This window comes from Mauremys mutica, chromosome 2 (genome assembly GCF_020497125.1).
Source record: "Mauremys mutica isolate MM-2020 ecotype Southern chromosome 2, ASM2049712v1, whole genome shotgun sequence".
Lineage (NCBI taxonomy): Eukaryota > Metazoa > Chordata > Testudines > Geoemydidae > Mauremys > Mauremys mutica.
This window is the reverse complement of record NC_059073.1, coordinates 284006939-284023282: the sequence shown is the minus strand read 5'-3', so window position 1 is coordinate 284023282 and position 16344 is coordinate 284006939. Positions and strand designations below refer to the sequence as shown.

Sequence of the window (16344 nt, the reverse complement as noted above, 5' to 3'; positions counted from 1 at the left end):
CACCGGTTGCCGACCCCTGATCTAGATAATACTTAGTCCTGCCTTGAGTGCAGGGATCTGGACTAGATGACCTCTCGAGGTCCCTTCCAATTCTATGAGTCTATGTTTAGCCAATCACAAGAGATAGTGTGGACTATAACTGTATTATACTTAACAAAAATAATTGTGCTGTGTATCACTCTACCAACCAAAGGAAAGAAGTAAAATTAACATTGGTTTTTAGAGAGTAAGTTCTGTGGAACAGAGATAATCTTTTGGTTCTGTGGTTGTATAGCACCTAGGCATAATGAATTTCTGGTCCATACATATAACAGAGGAGGGGTTGCTGATGAATACATTAGGCAGTATTATGATGTCAGATAAAAATGGTGGACTCACATCATGCATTTTGCAGGATTTTGTGGATCTTCTGTGAATCTTGGTTTATCGGCTGCACCTCAGGGAACTTGTCCTAATAAGGTAAAAAATATGTGTGACTGATGTTCCTTGTGGGAGAAGCTCAGTGAGGTAATATCTTTTATTGGACCAATTTCTGTTGGTGAGAGAGACAAGCTTCTGAGCTTATACAGAGCTCTTCTTCAGGTCTGGGAAATGTACTCAGAATGTCACAGCTAACTACAAGGTAAAACAGATTGTTTAACATAAATAAACATATTTCAAGGGACTATTCAAAGTGAAGTGGCCCATTGATACCTCTCAAGTCATGAGAAAGGGGGCGGGTTAGGGGACTATAGATAGTTGTAATAAACCATAAATCTACTGTCTCTACTCAGTCCATGATTTTCAGTGTCTAGCAAAGTTATTAATTTACCTTCAAAAGATGAGCCTGGGAGCTTATTGTGTATGTTTCCATTGAGGATGAGAACTGAGAGGTCAAGTATGGAGTGATCATTTTGTGAAGTGGTCACTCACAGGTGATGTGGTGTTTTTGTCTTCTATCATTTTTCTGTGTGAGTTCATTTGAGAGTATAGTGATTGTCTGGTTTCACCCACATAGTTGTTATTGGGGTATTTAGTGCATTGGATGAGGTACGCCACATGCTTCTGGAAAGGTATATTATGGGGGTGTTGATCATCGGAGCAGTGGAGATATGTCTACAGGTTTTTCAGCTGTTATTCTGGCAGGGTCTGGTGTTGCTTTGGGTTGGTATGTCCTGGTGTATGGGGAGCTTGCTTCTGATGATGAGCTTAGAGAGGCTGGGAGGGTTGTTTGAAAGCCAGAACAGGGATTCAGGAAAGATTTCTTACAAGATGTGGTCTCCATAAAGTATGGGTTGTTATTGTTTATGATACTCCTACAGGTTCCAGTGGGAGGTGACAAGTAGAGGTGCATGGCTGGATGGGGTTTCATTTCTGTATTGAAGCAAGTTCCCTTGGGGTATTTGGATGGCCCACTCCATGGTGCAATCTGTTTCTCTGGGGAAGCATCCTTGTTTGATTAAGGTAGCTTTAAGTGTGTAAAGATGTCTATCCTAGACTTTCTTTTCAGAGCATATGCTGTGGTATCTGAGTGCCCAGCTGTAGATAACAGATTTCTTGGTGTGTTTGGGGTCATTACTGGATCTGTGAAGGCAGGTATGGTGATCAGTGGGTTTCTTGTATATAGTTGTCTGTAGGGTTCCATTGTTGAAGGTGATCATGGTGTTCAGGAAGTTGATGCTAGAATAGGAGTGTTCTAGATTGAATTTAATGGATGGGTGGCAGTTGCTGAAGTTGTGGTGGGAGGGAGTTTAGGTCATCTGTCCAGAGGATGAAAATATCATTGATGCATCTTAGGTATATTATTGGTTTTGTGGTGCAGTTATCCAGAAATTCTTCTTCAAGGTGGCCCATGAAGAGGCTGGCATATTGGGGAACTATCTTAGTATCCATGTCTGTCCCATGGTTTGGACAAAGTAAAGAACTTTTTGCTAGACATTAAAAATCATGGACTGATTAGAGATACTGGATTTAAGGCTTATTACAACAACCTATAACCCACTAACACCTCCCTCCCCTTCCCAAGCATTCTCTCCACTCCCCATGACTGGAGCATTGTTGACAAGCCACTTCACCTTGAATGGTCCCTTGAAATATATGTTAACTACATATGCTAAACTATCTGGTCCACCTTATATTTAGCGGCGACACTCCGAGTACATTTCCCAGAGCTGAAGAAGGGCTCTGTGTAAGCTTGAAAGCTTGTCTTTTTCAATCAGTAGAAAGTTGGTACCATCTAAGATATTACCTCATCCACCTTGTCTCTCTAAGATCCTGGGACCAACAGAGCTACAACAGCACTGCAAACAACAATGGAAGATGTTCCTTGTGACTTACAGTAATATCTGATATTAAGCTGGATAATGGCCACTCAAGGTAGACTAGAAAAGGGTTCTGAGGGGGCAGTCAGGGGGCGGGAAGTAGGAGGGAGTGGATGGGGGTAGGGCGGGGGCAGGGCTAGGGCAGGGCTCCCTGGGTGCACACCCTAATGAAATGTGCTGCGCACGCCTATGGACAGAAGCTTGTTCCTGCTGGCTCACCTGCCTCTTCCTGTAGTGTGCTGGGTTCCTGCCCCTCCTCTGCCTCTCCGTCCCTCCCTCCCTGCTAGTGGATCAGCCGATGGCCCTTGCGAGGGAGGGGGTCGGGAAGGAGCAGAGTCAGCGTTCTCACTGCTCCCGGCCGCGGAGGCAGAGAAGAAGCGGGGGCAGGGCCTTGGGGAAGGGGGGGTGGAATAGGGGCATATCCCCTCCAGCCCCCTGCCCTGCCCCCTCCCAAATGCCCCCAGCCCTCTGCCCCTTCACCCCCCCAGCCCTCTGCCCTGAGCCCTGACTGCCCCTCAGACACACTCAGCCCTCTGCCCTGAGCCCCGCACACCCCCCAGGCACCTGCCCTGAACCCTGTACCTCCCTCATACACACCCAGCCCTCTGCTTGACTCCTTCACACCCCCCCACATACCCAGCCCCTCCGCCCTGACACCTGCACCCCCTCACATGCCCCCAGCTCTCTGCCCTGACTATTTCACCCCCCCACATACCCAGCCCCCACACCCTGAGCACCAGATTCGAGCTCCTGCACCCCCCCCACATTCCCACCTGCACCCCTCGCACCAAATGGGAGCTGCCCAAGCCTCCTGCCCCAACCCTGAGCCCCCTCCCTCATTCTAGCTCCTGGCCAGACCCTTCACTCCCAGCCCTGTGCTCAGTGCACTTCCACCCTCAGCTCAGTGCAGAGAGAGGAAGAGAATGGGCCAGAACCAGGGAGAAGGTAGGTACCCACTGAATGTGGGCAGGGCCGGGACCCCAGACTGGCAGCAGGCTGAGTGGGTCCGGCAGGTGGGATCCCGGCTGGCAGGAGCCAGCAGATGAAACCCCTGAGCGGCAGTGGGCTGAGCCGCTCAGCCCACTGATGTTCTGGAGTCTCGGCTGCTGGCCCCGCTCAGCCAGCTGCCGGCCTAGGTGAACAGAACCCCAGACCAGCAGTGGGCTGAGCGGGCTGGCAGCATAAGCTCAACATTTTAATTTAATTTTAAATGATGCTTCTTAAACATTTTGAAAACCTTGTTTATTTTACAATACAACACTAGTTTAGTTATATAATATATAGACTTATATATATATAGAGAGAGACCTTCTAAAAAACGTTAAAATGTATTACCGGCACGCGAAACCTTAAATTAAAGTGAATAAATGAAGACTCAGTACACCACTTCTGAAAGGTTGCCGACCTCTGTTATAAGGGCTACATCTTGCTGAGATATACAGAAGATACTGCCAGGATTTTATCATGGTTAGTAATCAGTCGGAATACTTAGATTGCTTGGTATTTGAATCAGAAAGTCTGGCTGTATTACTCAATATTGAAATTAGGGAGGGGAGTATGCAGAAGAGTTTGGCAACTAGGAGATCTAGAAGAGAGGAGAAAGAGTGACCTTCCTTCTACACCAGATGACACCACCATAACCTCTCACTGTATTTAAATACAGAATATGGAGCCCAGAAGCATCTGAGGTGGAGTACTGCACCTGCCCCTTGAATTAATACAAGCCTTGGGAATATACATACATTGAAGAAGAGGGAGCCCCAGTGCCTGGGAATGCTGGTTTAGTTAATTTAACACTATACTCTAAACCTCAGGGCTGAAATGCCTATGTTCTTTGGATCAAATATTTCATAGCCCTTCATCTTTTCAAGATAGGTAAGTTTGTGTTCATACAACTTAATATTGAGGGGCAGGGGGTGTTATGTGTGGGCATTAGAAATATTAGGGCACTTTTCCTAACAGGGGTTTAGGTTGTGCCTTATCCAAAATTTTCCTCCATTTATCAGAGGCTTTGTGCCAACTGCTTACCCTCCCCTAAGGATGCTTCTTTGAGATTGTCCAGTTTGGCAGAAACTTCTAGTTTGTGATGTTTTGATACACTGCATCAAAACATCATGGCATTGCAGTGTGAAAGGGACTCTGGGGAACTATTAATATCCCAAAGGATTGCCTGAAGCAGCTGGGCTCATCACAGCAAAATCAAATGCTCCTGGACATACCAGGATGGGTGGCAAGCCTGGTCAGGGATGGGTGATGTGACTATGTGACAGTGCCTAGGTGGTGATGTACTCAGTGGACATTGTGCATGAAGCCATGCTCCTCAGGCATTCCCTACGGCTGTTACCCCCAAGATGGGCTCTGCACGCTAGGTCAGGCTCCAGGACTGAACCTGGCTCACTTTGTACAGGGCCCCACACGGGTGCAGGCCCCTCCCTTATCCCTTGTGCTTCCCTCCCTTTTCTCTCCTCCCCATGCAAGAGCATGGCACACAGTCAGGCTGGGCCGGGGCTTCAAGCTATTGACAGGCTTGCAAGCCAATCGCTGCTGGACAGCTTATAGCCGAGGACCAATCAACACCGGTCTCACAGACTAGGGGGCAAATCCTTTTCCGCTCCTCCCTGAGACGCAAGCGGCCGCCATCTTGTGTGTGGCATGTTCTCATTCCGCCTCCCTCCGGATTATAGTACACCCAAGTCTTTATCCTTCGCGGGGTGTCTGGCTGAAAACAGCCCTTCATACGATGGTGGGGACGGGAGGGCAGTGAAATTCTGGCGAGGCCTGGCAAGCGCCTCACTCAAGATGGCGTCGGCAGGCGTGCGCGGGTGACGTCATCGGCGTCGGTGCGGGCCGGTGGAAGGAGGGCCCCTGTTAGTGAGAAGGGGGGGGCGGTTGTCATGGTAGCGTTTACCTTGTTACAGGTTGGTGGGTTTTTCTATTGAACTCTATAGGCTGCCTTTTCTATGGGCTTTGGTGGGGAGGGGGTCGACGAGGCCCCACCTCGCATGACTGTGACGCCCCGCCCCCCACTGCTGAGCCCCCAGCCAATGGGGAGGCGGGAGAGGCGCGGCGCGGGGAGGGCTGAGGCAGGGTGGCTGTCGGGCCGCTGGGCTGCGCGCCTCTCTTCGTCCTTCCCCGCTGCCCTGCCTCGCCCGGCGCTGAGCTCGGCGCGCCCCGGGGAAGCGCCGCCATGGCCGAGGACCCCAGCTCCCTGCCCTGGTCCATCAACAGGGATGACTATGAGCTGCAGGAGGTGATCGGTGAGTGGGGCGCGCGGGGAGCCCGCCGGCCTGTCAGCCGGGCGGGGGCCTGGGCTGCGCGCCCTCTGGGCCGGGGGGTGGCTCCTGGGGAGGGTAGGGGCCGGGGTGTGTGTGGGTGTGTGTGCGCGCGCGCGCCAGCCCGGGGTGTGTGGGTGTGTCCGTCCCAGCCCGGGGTGTGTGTGTGTGTGTCCGTCCTAGCCCGGGGTGGGTGGGTGTGTCCGTCCTAGCCCGGGGTGGGTGTCTGCACTAGCCGTGGAGACCGGCCTGGCTGCAGGGGGTAGGGTGCGGGGTGTGTGTGTCTGTGCTAGCCAGGAGGAGGAGGAGGAGGAGGGGGGGGGGGTACAGGGGCGGCACGTGTGTGTGGGGGGGGGTGTCTGCGCCAACAAGCTCCGCAGACCGGCCCTGGCTCCCAGGGGATGGGGCTCGGGGTGTGCTGGTGTCTGTGCCAGGCAGGGGCAGGGCCCGGGCCCGGCGTGGGGGGTGTGTCTGCGCTGGCTCCGGAGCCTGACTCCTGGGGGGTAGGAGCCGTGGCGGGTGGATCTGCCCTAGCCCTGGAGACGGGCCGGGCAGGGGAGTGTGTGGCTGGCCCTAGCCGGAGACAGGGGCTGGCTCTGTTCCTACTCCGGGGCTGTGTCTCTCTCTGGTTGTCTCGCTTAGCTCCGGAGTCCGTATCTGTGGGGGTGGATTCCTGCTCGGGCTGGGGGGATCTTGGGGCCTAGGGCGGTGATCGCATCGGAGGGTCTTTGTTACAGCTCAGGAAATGGGAGCGCAAAAGGGGGACTCTGGTCTTACTTCTTTGGTGGAGGGGTCTTTGGGCCTGGGGTGTGTGCGCGCCTCAGGTCTGCCGATGCGTTGAGCGCTGTATTTCTGCTCCTGGGGCTTGGGAGAGGGGGAGCGGGTCTGGCAGCTCTTCTGGCTGTCTGTGTTTCTACTTCTGGGGTGTCGGGATTTCAGCAGTGGGGGTGTGTCTCGGCTAGAACTAAAAGGGAAGAGTTATACTTACTCCAGTGTCCGTTCATGGATCTCAAAAGTAATTAGTATGTGCGTTTCTGGGAGCATCTTCTAGGGGATTCTGTATTTTTTCTCCTGAGAGGGGCATATTATATCTTATGGTCTAATGCCCACCCCCCGCTTCTGTTGGGGTCCGTATGTGGGGAAGGAGTTATCTGTATTTTTCTGATGTTTTGGGATTGGAAGTAACTGCCATGGGCAGTTGCCTGCCCCCTTTGGGTTTTGGAGGAGGGGTGCTCATGTCATCCCATCCAGTGGGTGGTCTGTCTTGGCTGCTGGGAAGGATGAGGATGTAAGGTGTTTGTTATAGCAGTTGGGATGTTGGTAAATAATGGAGGGCAGTTCCTCCTCCTCGGATTCTGGAATATACTGTTTCCTTTACTGAGCAGCTGCTCAAGCTGTATTCAGTCAGAAGGGAGAGCCCATCCATATGGTGATTATTAATTTCAAGGCACTGTATATTGGTCTGTTCAAGGGATGAGGAATTTTGCTGTGAGTGTCTTTATAATTGAAATCTCTCTCATTCTTCTCACTTCAGCTTGAGGCAGCAGCCTTTGCTTTTTATGAATGACTGAGCCTCTCGACTTAAATGCCTTCACCAATTCACTTGGTCTTTCTTTTTTTAGTCACTTTATCAGTATGGCGGTGTGAAGGCTATATCGCTGCACACTGAGTATCTAACACATTACTTATTGAGTGCTACAGGTGACTGTAAGGTCAGTGCCTCGTGTTCCATTTCACCAGAGAGGCAGAGAATGGAGTGGAGGGGTAGGAGGGGTTGTTGGTCAACATCTTAGAAAAGTTAATTTTTAGTTTAATGTTTATGAGGAACTTTTATCTTTTGATGATTATAAATGAAGACGCTTCTATCATGCCTTGGCTTTGCATCTCTGTAACAGAGAGACCTGCTTTATTTTGCTAGGGTGGGAGAATTTGGGGAAATCATGGTTACAGAGATTAAATTCTTGGCATTGTTTTAAAAGTAGGAAGGACCTACAGCTATGGCTGGTATGGAATCCTTCTGGAAGTACTGAAAATCCCCATTGCTCCATCAGATCAGGTTCCATTCCCTCCCTTAGCCTATTGGGAGCCAGCAGTACTATAGAAGGGGAGAGTCTAGTGCCTGCAGCAGGGGCTGCGGAAGCTAAATAGTGAGAATGAGCACTTCTTAAACCCTTTCCAGGAAAACATGTCCTGGGGAGGCTGGTGTCCAAAAATTGGGATTGTCCTGTGAAGAAGCAGAAGCTGGAAAAAGCTGCCACTAGGGCTCCAGTCTCTCTAAAGCTGGGGAGCAATTGCAGCTGTCTCTAGGAAGTGCTTTGCTTGTCGGAGTCTACTAAGAGGTGGTGCGTCCCCCCACCCCAAGACCAAATCCTTGTGTGGATTTTTTCCCTTATAAAGTTCTGCTCTTATTTACCTTATTAGATGTTAGTCTGTGCTGGGGGAAAAGGAAATTCACACAGGACTGAGGGAGACATTTAAACTCCCGGGAGCTGCTGACAGACACTCCTCACATAGTCTAACAATCACTAGAGGACGTAGGTATGTTGTTGTCCGTTTGTAACATATTGAGCTTGGGGAATAAGCTTTTTCATTCCTTTTTCTTGTCTCCCCCCAACAAGCTGTATGCTGAATTTCTGGTTGCCAACTGCTACCTGAAAGACTGCATCAGGAGTCTGAACTATATTGCCTACTTTTTGGAACATATGCTGAAATGTATTTATACATTTTTATTGCCCCCCTTATCTTACTCCTTCTAAATGTTGGAATGTCTGCCAATGTCTAGGGTATAGGCGTGATTTAAGTCTCATAGCACATATGTAATTTGAGGGACAAAATGTTCCAGGGTTGGCTAAGCAACTGGACTTCCCCCCCTCCTGCTTCTACGTATCCTCTAACTCTCATCAGGGGCTTGCTGGGTTCTCATTACTCTAGATTTATAGGCTTACAATTTGTGGTCATGGTCAAAGTGGGAATCCAGTATGGAAAGTGCCAAGCCTTGCAGCAATACTTTCAAGGTACTTAACTAGATCTGTGATGGATGACTAAGGTTAAGATTTTATCGTGATTATTTTTGGTAAAAGTCACGGACAGGTTGCAGGCAAGAAACAAAAATTCACGGAAGCCTGTGACCTGTCTGTGACTTTTACTAAAAATAATGGGAGGAGGGGTGATGGGTGGGGTGGGGGGAATGACTGAAGCCCAAGCAGGGGGAAAGACAGCCCGAGCCCCGCTCGGTGGGAAAGGGGGGAGAATCCAGCACCTGCTGCTGCCGTGGCAGACAGCTCTGGATCCACCCCACAGCTCAGAGCTCCAGAGGCTGTGGCTACACTTAGCCCTTCAAAGCGCTGCCGCGGCAGCGCTTTGAAGGGCTAAGTGTAGTCAAAGCGCCAGTGCTGGGAGAGAACTCTCCCAGTGCTGTCCGTACTCCACCTCCCTGTGGGGAATAACGGACAGCGCTGGGGCTTTGACCACACTGGCGCTTTGCAGCGCCGCAATTTGCAGCGCTGGAGAGGGTGTGTTTTCACACCCTGCTGCAGCGCTGCAAATTTGTAAGTGTAGCCAAGCCCAGAGTCTCCTGCTGGCTGACAGCTCTGGCCCCACCACCCTAGGGATGAAGTGAAAATGTCACCGAGATCTCTGAAAGTCGTGGAATCTGTGACATAATCTTATCTTCGGTGATGACAAAAGTTGTTCTCTAGATTTTCAGCCTAGCACTCTGTATGTTACATACTCAGCTGTTTTTGATACCCAAGTAAAGGAAATCAATTTTTCACTCTTCTGATACCTTATTTCCTCACACTAATTCTCTGCCTGTAAATGTCCATGCAGACATCCAGTGGGCAATGTGGCCTCTTAGTGCAATAGTTAAGAGAGAAAACATTCTTCCAGATTCAGGAAAGAAGTTCCCGTATAAATCACCTTACAGTTTCTATCTAGAATTAAAAACCTGTTAGTCAGCAGTGGATCTGATTAGTTCCATTTTAAAGGTATAGCGTATTGCCTAGATTCATTACACTGTGTTAGCTTTAGTGACTAACAGCTGAGTATTCTCAAATATAGATTCCTTTTTTCATTGTAATGTTGCAAATTGTCTTGTTCAGGATCAAAACTTGACTTAATTTAAACAAACAAAAAAACTTACTGCAAACTGAAATTACAGTACAGTTATAGGGTGTGCCTGTTGTGAGTAGGCACCTTTCCTGGGTGACCATTAACTACTGTGGAATCTGGCTTCGTTTTAAAAAGTAGTCTCTTTCCCTTATGGTTGTAATGATAACCCTCCAGATGTGGACTGCATGGAAATCAATGCAGTGCTGTTTTCTAAGGTCTGAGGGAAGATAGCCCTGTTGCTGCTGCTGCTCAGAGTTCCCCAATCTGCCATAGAGTGGAGACCAAATAAAATTCTATGGGTTCTCAGAGTTGCTATTGGGGGAAACCTGTGGGCAACAATGAAACTGAGTAGACTCATTTCACTCATATTCTGCTGCATCTTCAGAAAGCTGTGAGCAGTATGTGAAGTAGACACTCTACTCCTGGGGGAATTCTGTGCCACTGTGTGCATGCATAATTAATGAGCTACACATTGAATTTTTTTGCCAGAAAGCTGCTGCAGTTCCACCTTTTGCCCACTAATGGGAGCTGTGGTGATAGAACAGAGCAGCAGCTCCTGGCCAGCTAGGAAAAAGAGACAGCCTGCTTTCTTCACAGTGCCTGTTGGGCCATATCAGAGACAGACACCGTGGGGCTGCTGGGGGTCAGATAGGGGCTCAAGGGCTGAATGAGAGTGGGAGGACAGATGGGGGCAGGGACTGAATGAGAGTGAAGGGCCGTGGGGGGTTAGGGGGTGCAGGGACATGTGGGGACAGGCAGATGTGACTGACTGAATGGAACAGACTAGGGTTTAGCCAAGGTCTACATGGGGGAAGCTCCCTAACAATCCCTCCCTGCTCCCACCCAAAAACCTCTTCCATACTTTTCCTACCCATACCCAACAACCCTCCAAGTTCACACCCCAGGCTCCTTCCCAGCAATTACGTCCCGCTCTCTCAGCTCCTCTGTTACCCTGACTCCCCCAAGCCTTTGCCCTGCTTCTGAGGCATGCAGTAAGTACAGTTCTGTATTGTAGTTTAAATGAATTATTACTCAAAATTCTGTATTAATATGCCTAGTAAGGAATCTATTTATCAAAAAAACATTTCCTGAATTTTTTGTTGTTGTCTGTATTGTTACAGACATACTTTCTGACAGGTATTTTGAAATAAATGACCAAAAATAATTGAAACTGATGTGATTATATTGTGGTGGTTTGACAATAAAATATGCAGAATTTTAAAATATCGTGCACAGAATTTTTAATTTTTTTTGGTGCAGAATTCCCCCAGGAGTAACATTGGCACAAGCTGTTAACTGAGGAGGAGGAGAATGTATAAAACCAGAGGCAGGGTAGGGGTAAATTAACAGAGACCTCCCTGTTCTTCCTCACCCCCTTCCCCGACTCCTGCCTTCACAGCAGTCAGGAGGCTCTGGGTTGTGGGGAGGAGGAGGAACAAAGTGAATGTTAATGTTCCTTCTCCGTTCCAGAAATGAAATAAATAAAGTTAATACTTATTAAGGATTTTCCCTTTTCCAGCAGCTGGGTATGTGGGTAGCTGTTTTACACAGGCATTGCTCCTGAACACAGTAGAGCTTGCAGCTTAGTTCTGTGGCATTTAGGTGTGTAGTATATTTTCAACTCCTGTGGCTCGGGGGGGGGGGGAGGGGTGTGGTTAGGTAGGAGAGGTTGATTACTATTCTGTTGCACCCCCAAGAGCATCTCAATGAACATAGTCTACCGTATATTCCGGCGTATAAGACGACTTTCTATATTAAAAAACAACCCCCAAAAATCGGGGGTCGTCTTATACGCCGGGTATAAACAGCGGGCGGCTGGGATTTAAATGGCTCTGTGCTCCCCGCCGCAGCGGGCAGCCCAGAGCCCTCTGATTCCCTGCCACAGCTGGGATTTAAAAGGCTCTGTGCTCCCCGCCGCAGCGGGCAATCCAGAGCCCTCTGACTCCCCGCCGCGGCTGGGATTTAAAAGGCTCTGGGCTCCCCGCCGCAGCGGGCAGCCCAGAGCCCTCTGATTCCCGGCCGCGGCTGGGATTTAAAAGGCTCTGGGCTCCCCGCCGCAGCGGGCAGCCCAGAGCCCTCTGACTCCCCGCCGCGGCTGGGATTTAAAAGGCTCTGGGCTCCCCCCCTCGGAAGGGGGGGGTCGTCTTATAGGGCGAATATAGGCCAAAACCTATATTTTAACTGTAAAATTAGGGGGTCGTCTTATACGCCCCGTCGCCTTATACGCCAGAAAATACGGTAAGTTCTCTGAATTTTATCAAAATATCTATAGGGACCTATCTCACAAATTAAAAATGCATAGTACAGAAAGAGTACTCATCAGTATCTACACGCTGTAATAGCAGTTAGAACACTTTTATGTTAAGGGAGAAGGAGATGGAGTGGGAAAAATTTATCCGGCAATAAGCTGTATAGAATCTGTTTGGGGACAAGAATTGATGGTTCACCTATGAGTCTTGTATGGTAACTGTAGGCAAGTTTCAGAGTGGTAGCTGTGTTAGTCTGTATCAGCAAAAAGAACGAGGCGTCCTTGTGGCACCTTAGAGACTAACAAATGTATTTGGGCATAAGCTTTTGTGGGCTAAAACCCACTTCATCAGATGCATGGAGTGGAAAATACAGTAGCAGGTATATATACACAGTACATGAAAAGAAGGGAGTTGCCTTACTAAGTGGGGTGGGGGGGGGGGTGAGTGCTAATGAGACAATTCAGTTAAAGTAGGCAAGTTGTAACTAAGCCTAAATAATTTAAACAAACTATTTTTTTTTGCTACTAATGCTATACATTGAAAATGAAAGTCATAAAATCCAGTTCAGTTTTCACTCTGTTTCTTGCTCTATTTGTTTCTGGCATTTCTCCATTTATTTTAATTGGCTAAGCTAAGTCAATTTCCATTGCAAGTTCTCAGTGTTCAGATTCAGAACACTGCAGGGAAATTTCTCTCTCAAAAAAACAACTCAGTAGAAAGTTTGATCTGTTCTTTTAAAGTGGAAACCTTTCTGTTGGTCTTAGGTTGTATTAAAGCTTTTACAAAACCAACTTAAGAGGAACATAAAGCGTATTCAAAGTGCTTAGCCTATCTAGGCATCTATGCGCATAGCCCTCATCACTATAGCTTATGTCCCACACTATGAAATCCAAACGCAAGGGCTTGGATTGTAAACCCACTTAAACAGCCGGGTGTCCCTGCCATATCCAAACTATCCACTCATCTGAACAATGGGGATTTCTAGATATTTAGAACCTTGTAACCATCGCTTAGTAAAATCCAACCATTTGAAACTTTCCTCCTATCTGATCATCTGGGAATGAAGGAAAAGTACAAATGCAGTCCAGCTTCTGTTGCCAGCCCCTGCTCCCTCTAGCTGGCGTAAAAGGAGGCTAGAAGGGAGGAAGTGGCAGTATGATGGGGGTATTTAAAAATAATCAAGCAGCAGTAGCACCTCTCTTCTAAAGAGGAGGGCTGGAAAGAGTACCTCATAGAATCAGCTTGGCTGCCTTTCCAGCTGACTTGAGGGGAGGGCAAAGGACTCTGCTTCCTTCAGCTATTTTGGGGTGAGTGAGATACAGAGAAGCCTTAAATAGAAGCAGACCACTGTGGTTTGTTCCTGGATGGCAGTTTCTTGGAAAGATTAATATTTTGTACTTTAATTTGTCAATAAGCCATTTTATAAGTATAGTGTAACACTCTAGGTAGGCATTTCTCAGCCAGTAGTCAAATATCTTGGGTGCCCTTGGCTCCTCTGCGTACCCGAGGGGTGCATATATTGGCTGACAAATGCACACTCTGGAATGTTATTACTTATGTAACCGACTGAATCTCAGAGAGAGAATCGATTCTCCCCAGAACATTCGGCTTTTAAAGTTCACAGTGACTATTTTATTCCAGAGGCTGGAGCTGTTGATGGGAACAGGAGCTGGTCCATTAAGACTCTAGATGTTGACTTGAGTTCTTCTGAAATTTAAATATCTGAGCCTTTAAAACTGCAAGCAACTAGAGCTAGATATTTTAATTACAAATGAGTATTGAAACTGTAATCTGGTAAAATTTGATCTTTTGTGAAGTGTTTTCTCTGGTCAAACTGTTTCACTTGCAGTTTGGCTACTAGGGTGACCAATGCTAAATGTAGTTTATTAGACTTTTTACGTGCAAGTTTAGAGGATACAAAGCTGTGAGCAATGTGAGTATAGAAAATAACCATGGAATAATTGCCAGTAAAAAAAGACTGCCGTATTAGGAAAATGGGAATTGCTGTACTAGGTCAGCCTAGCAATCTGCCCAGTCCGTTTTCCTGACTCCTGTCATAGCTGAGCAACTGAGGTGCAGAGATGAAGGGCCCAACTTTCAAAGTTGCTATAGTTCCCTTTGACTTTAGTTGGAGCCGTTCATACGCAGCACTTCAGAAAATCAAGCCTTGTGTGACTTGCCCGGAGTCAGGCCTAGAACCCAGATTCCTGACTAATGATCCAGTGCCTTAATCACAGGACCACCATTCTATTGAATTGTACTTGAAGAAGACTGGTGGTGCCTGAAAGGACTACGTAGTAGGTGACTGCTGTCAACATATTTAGTCATAACTATGTTAGTGAAGAGAACATATATTAAAAAATGAAATCTGAGTGAATGACATTAGATATTATGTTAGTAAGTGGGATGAGTATACTTGAATGGAAAATGTAGGCTTGGAAGGATGAAATTTTTATCCGTAAATGTCAGTAAATGTTGATTTCACTATACATATACAAATTGATGGAAAAATATTTCCATTGATAAAAAAAATGCTGGTTGGGAACTTATTGGAGTCAAAATCCAGTGTTTGACTTCTGAATTAGGTTTGTTACAAAAGGATGAATAAGTGAATAGTAAAAACCAGTATGACTTGTTGATTTAAGCATATTTACTTCATATATTTTGACATGTAAGGGGGACAGTTTGCGTTTTGACAATTTATAAAACTTTAGATTTTTGGATCTCAGTGTGTCCTGTCATTAAATAATTGTGACTCCCAATAACTTCCTGCTACTGTAAACATTTAAACAAACAATCTAAAATAAAGCTTTAAAATATACATCGATATTATGAGTTGAAATTACAAAAAAAATAATAAAAATGGAATTCTGCCAATTCTATAGATAGGTATATCTAAAGTGGCAGATATAACCTTCATTGTATTGAGAAATGCTGTGTGTTCCATAGTACTTAAACACCAGGGGGCAGAGCTGAGGCTTCATGTGCAACCATAAAGGGATACTAGACAATTGAAACAGTTTTTGTCCTACACCTGCCCTGAAATGCTCTGCCAACTTCCGTGGTTTTAAAATGACAGTTTTTGCTATCTTTTACATATCTTTCTCTCCCCGTTGCTGTATGCCAAACCCACATGATCTGGATATGTCTACCTGCGGCTGGCCTATGCCAGCTGGCTTGGGTTAACAGGCTGTTTAACTGTAGTGTAGATGTCCAGGCTCTGGCTCGAGGTCTGGGACCCTCCCACCTCACAGGGTCCTAGAGTCCAGGCTCCAGCCCGAGCCTGAACATATACACTGCAGTTAAACAGCCCCTTAGCCTGAGTCAGCTAGCATGGGCCAGCTGTGGGGGTCTAATGGCAGTGTAGATGTACCCTCTGAGTAAGCTGACTAGACTCAAAGGGTTCTCAAGTGCACAAAGTGAACAAATTAGAAAATGGAAATCTTTCATTTCTCAGTCACAGTAGTCTTACTGGGTGTTACAGCTAACAACAGAATGTTTTTTAAAATAACTTTAAGACAGTTATGACTTTTTTGAAGTCCTTTAACTTTGTCACTTCCTGACTTTTGAGTGTTTAACGTGGCTTTTATTGTAATCTCCTAGGGAGATTAAAAGAAATTCTGTGATATGGAACTGTTTGGCTACACAACATGACAACATCAAATGCTGCATCCCACACACCTTACAAGGTTTTCTTAGAGGGAGCTCTTCTACTCTGCACTCTGGGAAGTCTGCAGGAGACAGCTCTCTCCAGCAAGCCTTAAAAGCTGCACAGATCATTTCTTGCGAGATGCACAGTGAATGAGGTAAGAGCTCTGGATTCACTCTGTGCATTTACTTTTTCGCTACACTGTTAAGTTAGCCCCAGTCTCCTGCTCAGTGTAGCTGACGTTCACTGCAAACACTGCTTAAAGAAAGGCATACCAATTGTATTGTGTATGCATGAAGTGCAACTTTCAAAGGCTCATAACTCGGTCAAATTAAAATGAGTTTTCACTGGAACACAAAGGCTCTTCTCATCAAGGGCCTAACTTCTGGCCAAACTTCAACTTTCTGCCCCAGCCATCTTCACTCTCCTCATACTCAAAGGACTAAACTGGTTTTACTGAAACTTCCCAAAAGAAACGCCTGTTTGATCAGAGAGCAAGCCTGTGTCAACCCAATAAGTGAAAACTTCAGAAGGTTATGAGCAAATGAAAGAGGTGAAATTTGATGACAAACTGTAGAAGTATCTCCTGCTGTAATAAACCCAAGCTGCTTATTGCTTATAGTTCTGCTGTCCTCAGTCATAAATAACTTTAGTCAAACATAAGTTTTTTTTTTTCCCCCTACTCCTTCTAGTGCCTCATCATCTATCTATGTAGGAGGGAAATCACTTCACTTTTTCATCCATCCGCAGAATTGTTAACTAGA

General features: G+C 47.1%; 1 protein-coding gene across 3 annotated transcripts in view; it reads left to right on the top strand.

The window, feature by feature from the left end:
• Positions 1-4940: 4940 nt before the first annotated feature.
• The window catches only part of OXSR1 (oxidative stress responsive kinase 1), a 127101-nt gene continuing 115697 nt past the window's right edge, over positions 4941-16344 (top strand). Inside the window, exons 1-2 of one of the 3 annotated variants that reach the window (XM_045006360.1) lie at positions 5272-5557; positions 15535-15737. Coding sequence is in view for 1 of the 3 variants with exons in the window: in XM_045006359.1 (XP_044862294.1) it covers positions 5488-5557 (70 nt within the window). In the remaining 2 variants the exon portion in view is untranslated. Of the gene's footprint in view, positions 5219-5265; positions 5558-15534; positions 15738-16344 lie in introns of those variants that run through there. The other 2 variants (XM_045006361.1, XM_045006359.1) reach the window with 2 other exon arrangements.